At 37.5% G+C, this 11,353-nt stretch overlaps 1 protein-coding gene across 3 annotated transcripts in view; it reads right to left on the bottom strand.

Moving 5' to 3' along the window:
• Positions 1 to 6,659: 6,659 nt before the first annotated feature.
• LOC136873763 (uncharacterized) overlaps positions 6,660 to 11,353 on the bottom strand; it is a 304,007-nt gene continuing 299,313 nt past the window's right edge. For 2 of the 3 annotated variants that reach the window (XM_067146953.2, XM_067146954.2), the window contains one exon: positions 6,672 to 7,939. In XM_067146953.2, coding sequence (XP_067003054.2) covers positions 7,752 to 7,939 — 188 coding nt within the window. In that variant the 3' untranslated portion in view covers positions 6,672 to 7,751. Of the gene's footprint in view, positions 7,940 to 11,353 lie in introns of all 3 variants that reach the window. The other variant, XM_067146955.2, reaches the window with a different exon arrangement.

Genomic DNA, 11,353 nt, shown 5'->3' with positions numbered 1-11,353 from the left:
AGACGGTTAAGGCGCTGGCCTTCTGACCCTAACGTGGCAGGTTCAATCCTGGCTCAGTCCGGTGGTATTTGAAGGTGCTCAAATACGTCAGCCTCATGTCGGTAGATTTACTGGCACTAAAAGAACTCCCGTGGGACTAAATTCCGGCATCTCGGCGTCACCGAAGACTGAAAAAGTACTTAGTGGGATGTAAAGCAAATAACATTATTAAAATAAACCAAAGAAATCGATGAACTTGTTTGTTGAGAAGCGAAGATTTAAAAACAATCAGGGTGGACAAAGGTCTCCAACTATAACAAAACACAACACTGCATGTGACTGTCTGGAGAGCGTATGTTTGGGAGATCCGTACCGGCAGTCGAGGCAGCCAGACAGCTGGCCAGCCTCACGTGTGAAACCAAAACCCAAGGAGACATTCTTCCTGTCACAAACTGAGAACTAAGTGAGATAAGAACTTGGGGTTTGTTTTAAAAATAACTTCCGTATATGAAGACCATTTGCCTCGCTTTGACCCCACATGCAAATTCAATAGCAAAGAAGTTGGCCAGCGACTGACCTTTTCATGCCTGTACATAATCTCTGAACATGACTGAAATGAAACACAAATAGTGCATGTTCTTATCATTTAAATTTAAAAACAAACTTATATACGATGATATACTAACAATTTGTTGGTTGTTTTGATCCACCTTTTCAATACAAATTAGTTTGTGTTGCTAGGTCGTAATGTTACAACACTAATTTACCCGCCCTTCACAACAGCTCTTTCATACGTACAACACAAGGAGTAGAACCACAACAGACAATAGTCACAGTAACGCAATAAGGTCCACAAGATTCTGTAGCAGCAGACAAAGGGGTAAGTGATAATGCAACATCAACACTCACATTACAAGCACAACACACACACAATATTACTTAAGTTAATTTCCATTTGTTCCAGATGCTTCTTCCATTCTATATCGCGAAAGAAACAAAATCAGATACTCAAAATTTGGATTGAAGCCCCTTTTAACCATAACTTACATTAAAACAATCAACTTCCAACGGAGAGTCTGGTCGCTACAAACAAGAATTAAATATGTCAATACTTCCTCTGATCAAATTGCCAAACTGCAGCAGCAAGCCTCATCAAATCTAGAAGCCATTCTCCAACGAACCCAAGACTTCAATTCTAGATTATCATCATGACTAATCACGCATGATGCAAAATTACAGTCTTTTTAAATAATATTATTTAGAGAGCACAATTCTTAACTAAAATTCTCAATACTGAAATGTTACTGTATTCTAGAAACCAGCGCACTTTTGAAACTATGGCTCCTATATATTAACATCCAATATTTATATTTATGACTCAAATTTTAATGCCAAATTATAGTTGAATCAATTTTATTTTAACATTGCAAACAATTTTTGGCCAAATTTTCAAATGGTAAAAACTGTGTTTTGGACGTCAATGTGTTTTAGAATTAAGAGTTACTCCATTTTAACATTGCAAATCATATTGTCATAATTTTTAATGTGTATATTATTCCTAAGTTTTAAATATTATTATCACTGAAATTAGATTTACATTCAAAGTAATGAAATTTGTAACAACAATCCAAATATGACAAACCTTGAGACAATTGTATAGGCTGATGATGCTTGTGAATAAAGCAAAACATGTCAAAACCGGTAAATTAGTGTTGTAACATTACGACCTAGCAACACAAACTAATTTGTATTGAAAAGGTGGATCAAAACAACCAACAAATTGTTAGTATATCATAGCATAGTTCAATACGGGTCTAATCATGAGATTAGTTACATGTAAACTTATATACATCGAGCTGAAATGTTCCTTTACCAGCAGTGAAAAAAATTACAAATATAGTGAATATAAAATAGGAGTTACGACATGATAAGTTCTATGCAGTGAAGATTTTGCATTTGAGGTAACATTCCATTATATTAACATTTTCACACTCAATTATTTTCTAAACTTTTTTTTTTTGTTAACGGCATCAAATCCGACTTGAAATTTTGTACATAATCCGATATTCACCCATTTTAACCGCTAACATTCAGATTTACGGACATTTGGCAAACGCACTGGGTTAGAGGAGGACAGCGCTAAGCGCAAATGTGGGAGAAGGAAAGAGAGACGAACAGTTTGAATGGAAAAAGAAAAATGGGTCTTTTACGTTTTTCCTGTAAATTTTTTCCAATTTTTCTCTTCGTAAAAACCTTACTCGGACTTCGACGAATATTTGAAAAAAAGAATTAGCCGAAATGGTCCAGCCGTTCCCGAGTTTTGCGCTTAGCAACACATTTAGCGATTCATTTTTATTTATATTGATAATAGTTTGACATATTGTAAATTCAGTGTTGTGTTGATTTCTGCATGTGTGGTTCTCACACGTTATTTCCAGTGATTCGGAGTGGAATTACTTGATTTTACTCTTTTGGGGAGGATTTTGTTTTGGATAAGAATATGTTTAAAAAGGTTAGTGTGAATGTGATGGTTGGTATTTACTGTGTTCTTATTTTGGGTAGTCTTTATAACCGATGGAGTGAGTTTGCCTTGAGGTTCAGTTGTGTAGTATTGAGCTACAGTTAAGCTGAGTTTGTGGATTTGAATCCCAGTGTCAGCAGCTTTGAAGATGTTTGTGGTTTGCCATTTTCACACCAGGCTCATCTGCTACCTTCCACATCGCAACTCTTTCACATCCTTGTGTTGCTAAAATGATTTGATGTTTTAGTACAATGTTAAAACCACTAATAAAAAATAAAATAAACTTCCAATGGTGGGTATGCTGATTAGTGGATTATTTTTCTTTTCCCATTAAGTAGGTATGGTTTTTGCATGGAGGTTAGTGAGCTGAGTTCCAATGCCTTGTGAGGTGGGAAATTATTATGCTGTGCATCAGCAGTTCATTTCTGGGGTGGGAAGTATGAGGTTGGAGATTATGGATTAAGGATTGTCTGGGTGCTAGTTTCCAGGATGTCAACTCTGGACTGGTAGAGTAAATTTACTGAGGTATGGGGTTGGGTATTATGGATAGTGAGAAGGGATCATGACTATATCTGCTGGATTAGGAATTTTCTGTTTTTGTGTGTTACTTGAGTTCCATTTGTCTTTCACCAAGAGCTGTCGGTTTGTGAGAGCTGGTTTCTCTTTTAAACAGAGTCTGTTTCAGGTGTGGGGGATTTGTGCTAGGGTTGTGGGATTTTTAGGGATTGTCTGGGTGCTAGTTTCCATGACGTCAAGTCTGGGCTGGTAGAGGGAATTTACTGAGGAGATCATAGAGGGGTCGAGTATTTCTGGGTCACACCTGAGGTGATCATTCATCACCAGTACGTCATGAGGCTTAAGTCATAAGTCATGTAATTACTTGGGGCCAACCCACCCCCATCCATTATTCTCCCTACTTCCACAAGCACAGTAAAGTTGCAAGAGCTTGATGTTGGTATGGCCCCACTCGTCTTCACGTTATGAGTCTTCAGCAATGTTGTTCATGTGTGAACCCATTCACACTTAGCAACTAAGCATCTTGAGTCATCAGTATTTTTTATATGACTACTTGTTTGAAAGTGCCCGATTGCGTGTGAAACTTACGAAGTCTCACCTTAGAGGCTGTCTCTTGGACACCAGTAGGAAAGCATCCATTCACTAGATGAACTGCAACTCACATAATGCTAATATTGGTATAATGACAAAATTCTAGATGCATAACAAGAAATCAGTATACTTCAAAGGAAGCAAAATCATTTATCATTGTTGGTGTTGGTGTTGTAGTTCATTTTCCTTTTATACATTTCTGTTTATTAATAAGTAAACATGTGCTGAGTATACATTGTAGATAAGTTCACCAGACAAAAAATTAGTCAACCCCTGGAGACATTATTCTAATACTGTGTAACACTACCTCCAGCCTTGATTGGCAGTCCACAAGTTTCTGCAGGAATTCTATATCTGGTTGTAACCACTCGCTGATAGCGAGATCCGATAGAGTCACTGAATTGTGGAGATGCTGATACAGACCAGTTAAGGTGTCACATGGTTAATAATTTTGACTATAATAGGTGCTGTTTATTCCTGTATCGACTTGTATAAACTCATTAAAAACTATTTAAAGTATTCTGGTTAACTCCACTTCATCAATACATTTCTGTTAATGAACCTTATTTATTCATTATACATATTTAGAGAAGAATAAACATTGTCTTCATCAGAGATCATACAAACTTATTTCAACTGTCAAAGCCTTAACTTAAAACAGAGATTTTTATATAATTACATCATCAATGACCTTTCCTTTCCGAGGCTTGTTTTAGGTTTGAAAGCAGTATATTCATATTCAACTGTTGACTTGCTAGGCCTAACACAGGTGAGGATTTTCTTTTGGGGTTTACTCCCTTAGCCTTTGAAGATCCCTCTTCTCCACAAGGCAGTGGTGTCCTCTTCTAATTTTTCCCCAGGGAGGATGGGTTGCCTCATCCGCCATGTCTGCCATTCCGAAGGTCTCCTTCTCTGCCAAAGATGCCGTTAAGGTCTTCACCCGTAACCCTGGGCATGGGTTCCACGTTATACCCTGTGGTGCTGGGTCCCTGTCTGAACTTAGCCATCCTTTCACACCGGTCTACTGATGTGGAGGATGCCCACCCCCGCAGTGTGGATGCGCCAGGCAAGAATTACTCAAGTGGAGAACAGGGAAGGTGACCCTCTCTCCCTTGAGTCAGGTTAATGGTTGCTTATGATGCCTTAACCAAAGGTCGAAGTACTATGGATCTTATCTTTGCAGTAAAGATGCTGACAGAAAAGTACTGGGAATACGGAAGAAATCTTGTGATTGTATTTGTGGACGTTGAAAAAGCATATGATAGTGTTCCTCGAAACAAGATATGGGAATATCTGGAAGACCTAAAGGTGCCAAAGTACTTAATTGACAAAGTCAAGATGCTATACCAGAAGTGCTACAGCTCTGTCCAGATAGGCAACGGATGATCAAAATGGTTTGAAACAAAGAGAGGTGTCCATCAAGGAAGTGCTCTGTCATCACTCTTGTTCGTAATAGTAATGGACAAGGTCGTCAAATCTATCAAGAAAATGGACAGTGAACCAAATGCCCTGGTATTTGCTGATGATGTGCTTTTATGGGGAGAGACAGAAGCTGAAGTTCAGAAGAAACTTAATAAATGGAACAACACATTCAAAAATTTTGGGCTGAAGATGAGCAAAACAAAAACAGTGGAAATGACCATCAACAGGGAAGGAACAAGCTCAAATATATTTCTGGAAGGAGCAAAAATCGAATCAGCTTCCCACTTCAAGTACCTCGGAAGCACAATATTGAAAGACAACACTGTTAGGCAGGAAATACTCAGCAGGACACAGAAAACATCGAACTTCTACAGTTAAGTCAGGAATCTCCTCTGGGACTGCAAAATACCACAGAAAGCGAAAACAATCATGTACCACACTTACTTTGTACCAATCCTCACGTACGGTTTAGAGACATGTACCTTACTAAACAAAGACTTCAGTAGAATCCAAGCAACTGAAATGAGATTCATTAGAACCATGAACCAAACAACCAGAAAGGACAAGATCAGAAATGAAGTGAATAGGAAAGTACCTGGTATTGAGGTTCCCTATTATCAGTGTCATAAAGAAACGCAGACTTCAGTGGTATGGGCACGTAATGAGAATGAACAGGGAAAGACCTGCCAGAAAATATTTCGACCTTAATCTCGTAGGAAGAAGACCACAGGGAAGACCAAGAAAACGTTGGATAGAGACTGTAAGATCACATGTGGAGGAGAGAGGATACAAATGGGAGGATGTACTGGATCAGAAGATGTATGAAGACAGAAGGAGATGGCGAGCGCTTGTACACCACACCTGGGAAACTGGAGTTGGGAAATGATGATGATGATGATGATATCATCAATGAATAAAAACAATAACAATTTTCATTTGTTTAGCTTAAATTTAAAGAACTATTGTATCACAGTTTATAATATCAGTGAATAAACAGTTCATAAATATATCATCCAGGTCAAGAAAGCTAAGCAGTATACTCGTATCTGAGAAAATTGCTGATCATGTGACACTAATATCTGCTGGCCATCGTCTTGGCAGATCTAAGACCACAGACTTTTCCTTTTATCTTCAGTATATACTACGGAAGTGTATGAAGGAGAATATTGTTGTTTTGTAACTACATGCTATAGGTACAATGAAGAAAATGCAATTAACATTTACATCAACTGTAATGAGATTGATGAATATTGAATTTTCAAGACTGCATTGTACTCTAAATACACTTTGAACATAGTAGGTTGTGTTCAGTACACAGAATACTTATTGAACTGATGTTAAGTACAGAACAAAAGTGGTCAGCCAGACACTAGTGGGATCTGAACCCCTAATCTCCCGATTTTGTGTCAGTTACTCTATCTATCAGGAGACTGCTAAACTTAATAATACTGTACGCAGAGACCAATATTATTATAGTCCGTGTGGTTTAATGCTTGTTGCGGGACTCCTGAGGGTCACCTAAATGCTTATTACCAGGCTCAAAAAAAGTGCGGTGTTGGGCTCTTTGTATCATCAAGTGTATAGGGTAGGTAAGAAGCAAGCGTGTATGTGTTAAATATTTTACGTATGTTAGGTGTTTTTAAGTACGTTTGTTGTATTACTGAGATCTCGCTCTGTCACAGATCAGCCTGCCATGTGGTTTGCTGAGTACTGCTGACAGCCAGCTGATTTAGCAGAATAGAGTAGAGTGGAACAACCGAGCCCACCAAACGCTGCCAAAGGTCTGTGACAGGTTTCCAAGGCAAGCGCAAGCAGAATCCAATTCACACAAACATGCAATTCTACAAGGGTAGGCAATGAAATAAAATAAAATTGAAGGGGGTAAGTACAAATATATACAATTTCACAAAGACAGAAAATAAACTTTCTTTTTGGTTTTCTTTGTAAATTGATGCAGTTGTTTTCCTCAACATTAATACAGAAAATTCCATGGCGACCTTGGAGGTCATTCAAGTCGGCTTGGGTGCCACAGTGCACCAGTTGAAAACCTGTGGTCTATGATATCTATGTGTACTAGTTCAATTCAACAATCCCTGCAGAGTAGAATTAAAACCATGGACCACCATCATCACAAACTGATTGAATTACTCTCTCTGCCCAACTCCAAAACTCTAATTCATTTTTTGTATTTCAATTTTGTAAAAATTACTTTTCAAAAATATATTTTCCTCTCATAAAAGAATAACCAAGTTTTTTCTGAATAAATAAAACACATTTTCTTCCTTGTATTTGGATCATGAAACCACTGCCACAGACATAACTAATTTTTTACAAGAAGTTTTTCCAGGGAAGTTTTTTTGTTGTTGTAGGCATCATATATAGGAAGCTGTCCAGCAGTGTACTAGCACAAATATATACTTTTATTTTTTTATACAGTCTAGATTTGTACAAATAAAGCACATTTATAAAACATAAATCTGTATTTATTGAAAAAGAACAAACATGAAAGGATGTCTGTAACTTTAGACTTTGTTCTCAGTTTTTAAAATATAGGCTACTTTTCACAAGTACAACATTTTAGTACATGTATGTGTATTTGTATGTACAGATACATACATTGTAGTGGATTCTTTGTAAGTCAGCTGCACTATTTCTACCCAGCAGCTCTTAGCATTTTAATAACAACTGCTGGTACAAGCAATATGTTGTATAATACAGCCTTCTACAGGTTGATGACTGGATCTTCAGCAGGGCTGACAACAAATCTTGCACTGCGGTACCTCTGAGGTCTTCTGGGAGGTTCCAGTGACATTATTGCACGATCTTCGGGAACTGTTTCCAGGCTTGTATTGGCTGAGAATATCGGTTGACCGAAGTTCATCATCTGTGGTGGAGGTGAGGTTGGAGTACCTGTTGAACAAATGTGGCATTATAACATAGAATACATGTACACATTTCAGGGTATAAGAATTTGATATCAGGAAGGACATCTGGTCATAAAAACCCGCCACAACAGATTCATCTCACTTCATACTCGACCCCGTAGAGAAACGGGACAAGAATTCGACAAACAAACTTTCATCTCACTAATGGAGATTTACTCAACAATGACATGACTCCTCTGCTGATCAGCCTAAGTCTGCCAACCGCCAGACCCTAAGATTGTGGGCTCACATATGGCAGAGGTAGTAGGAATTTTGAAGGGCTGTCAGAAGATCCGTTAGGAACTGATACTGACCTGTGCAGCAGATATATGCGTAACAACAAAACTAGATGAAAGTTAGGGGAGTAACGTTAGGATCTGCAATGCAATGGGCCCTGCAGACTGCTAAAAAAAAAAAAAAGAAGGTATATTTAGCCTAATATCACTCTGCACAGAAATGGCCAGAAGGTCAGATCATGACAGTTTTGCAGAATCAGTCGAAATAGATTGTTTTTACAGTTTTTTACGTAGAGGAATTTCCATGTGGTTGTGTCTAGCGGCAGGTGTTAAAGTTGTGTTTAATGTAACGCAACACAGCTGTAAACAATGCTTTCCCTTGCCATCTCCCACAACAATGTGGCATGCTCCTCATGAAAGAGCTGCACCCAAATTATTTGAAAAAAGTAATATCAATGAAAATTGATACTAAATTTCCAAAATATATTTAGTTAGAAATCGATACTTTCTTGTAGTATAGTGTACTGGAAATCATATTATGTACAGAGTTTGCAGAATTTAACTTTTGTCACACATATATTCGACAATATTGTGATATAATTAATCACTGTCATTATGGGCTTTGAACCATGAAATTTATTTCATGCAACAGTGTATATGTCAATAAGAAGTTATCAGGCGTATCAGTTATGCAATGTGATATTTTTGAAACTTTATTTGAAGAGTTTTGGATTTAATTTTATTTTACACAGTACTGCCATAAGTTATGTCAGTACTTTCAATGCATAAAGCTACTATATAAAACTATGCAAACTGATCAATATACATTAATTCTGAAAAAAAAAAATTTAAAAATGCTACAGAATGAATGTACATGTATTCAAAATGATTACCATTTGCGGCAACACAGTGGCGAAGACGTTGAGGCTGTTCATCAATAGCTGCATGAATCGTGTTCAGTGGAATTTCTTTTGACAGCTGATATGATTGATTTTTTAACATCTCAGTATTGCAGTGCCGTTTTTGACATGCTATCACCTCGAGCTTCTGCTACAGAGAATATTCTAATGGATTGAGGTTCGGACTTCCACCAGGCCAGTCAGCAGCAGCAACGAAACATGGGACATTGCCAACCACTGCTGTGTATTTTTTGTTTTGTGTGCTATCCTGTTGAAAAATCCATGATTTCCTTTCAAACAGCTTCAAATTGATATATCGTATCACTTTTTCCAACATTGTCTGGCAGACAGCTGCAGAAGTCCGATTCTCCTCGCCAAGAAACTGCCTACCATACCATGACGGAAGCAGGGTGATGTCCGCGCTGCACACATAGAACTTTCTCTGGTGCTTCCTTGGAGGACTGTGTGCACACACAATTGTTTTGCTTCTTAAACGACTCTTCCATAGCGAATATTTGGTCATCTGTGAATAGGATGTCACGATACTGGCTCTCGCCATACCTCATTAACAAAGCCTGGGATTGAACCTGGTGTATCTCCTTTAATTTTTCAGTTAGTAAATGCTGTGTGTATCTTTTATATGCACCAACATGTAAATCATCCTTCAAAATATGTGACTTAGTTCGTGGAGATATATTCATTTCATGAGACAAAATGATTTGTTTATGCAAAGGATTGCATCGAATCCTTGCACAAACAGCATTTACAACTTCTTTTCTCTGTACACACCTAGGATGGCCCAATCTGACACGAGCAACAGTTGCACCCATTTTTAAAAATCGCGTTATTGTCCAAAACAAAAATCGTTCATTGATACCGAAGGGTTTCAGCATAGAAAAAATTTCCCTAGCTTGCATTCCACAACGAAAAAAACACCAATACAGCAATACGATTCTCAAACACTTCTTAATCCATCTTTAACTGCTGCCTGCTGTTAGCACACTGCAAGTCAGTTACTGGCAGAGTCATGAAGGTGACCTTGTGGATGACAACATACGGCGCTGCCAAACTTCTTCATTCACAATTGCCATACTACAGTGCATTTAGATTTTACTGACAGAACTTATGGCAGTACTGTGTATATTTTCCTGTGTTGTAATCAAATAAATTATTATAGCAGAGACTTTGGTATCGGTTACATACAGAGTAGAATTCTGTAGTTACGGTTAAGAACGAACATTAAGTGCTGCACATAAAGAAGCAAGAGTTAGAAAAAAGCAGAAAACAAATTCCTGAAAATAAGTAAATTCATTTTCCTCCTCCTAGTTCTAGTGTTAGTAAACAGTAACAGATGATACTTCCTCTTGCAGTGTCACAGACAAGTGTGCTTCTAAAGTGAAAAGTGATATGGAAATATAGTAGATAGTAGTTATGACAGCAATTGTGAAAGTGTAAAAGAACGTCTTTATGAAATTGCCTAAAAATTATTAAGCCTGTCAGTATTGGGGTGTATTGTATTCAAATGATCATGTAGATTATGAGTTAGATTATAGACAATGAAACTTAAAAGTTCTTTGACAGATAAAATCTGTATCAGCCCACGGGGCCTTTCCCTATAGATGCTAAACAGGATAACACATCCTTTTCCACTAAATATTTCAAAAAGTTCACATTGAAAGGCCAAAAATTCGGAGAGAATGGTTGAGTTATTCATCCAAAATGACTTTATTGTTAACTATGTAGGCTGTCTGGAGGACAGAAACTATCTTCAGTTTGGAGGGAAGGGGTCTGAGATTGGGGATGGTTAACCAAAAGCATAGTGAGATATGAAACCAGTCGCGCATATTTGAACGCATTAATTGTTTTTAATTTGTGGCATAAGAAAAGCAGTTGATGCGAGTATGGCTTCAGAACTAAAGAAAAGTTAGATCATATGGAAACAGGTCCTTGATCATATTGTGAATGTGACAGTAACATGGGCATACAATAATCTAGCTTTTCAGGAACATAGGAAAGATACTGGAAAATCAAACAGTGCAAAGTTTTTAGCAATCATCAAACTGCTCACACAGTGTGATCCTCTGTTAAGCGTTCTCTTATATAAACCAAAATACACTCAAAATGAGTTAATAGTTCTATCCCGTGCAGTTGAAAAAAAATGGCATTAAAGCTGCCTCTTTCTTTTTTGTTATTACAGATACAACATAGAACATTACAAAAGGAGATCAGTTAACTCAGATATTTAGATACCGGTATGTTACCGTT

Source organism: Anabrus simplex, chromosome 5, assembly GCF_040414725.1.
Source record: "Anabrus simplex isolate iqAnaSimp1 chromosome 5, ASM4041472v1, whole genome shotgun sequence".
NCBI lineage: Eukaryota > Metazoa > Arthropoda > Insecta > Orthoptera > Tettigoniidae > Anabrus > Anabrus simplex.
Note: the sequence above shows the minus strand (reverse complement) of the source record. Positions and strands in the feature narration are given on the sequence as shown.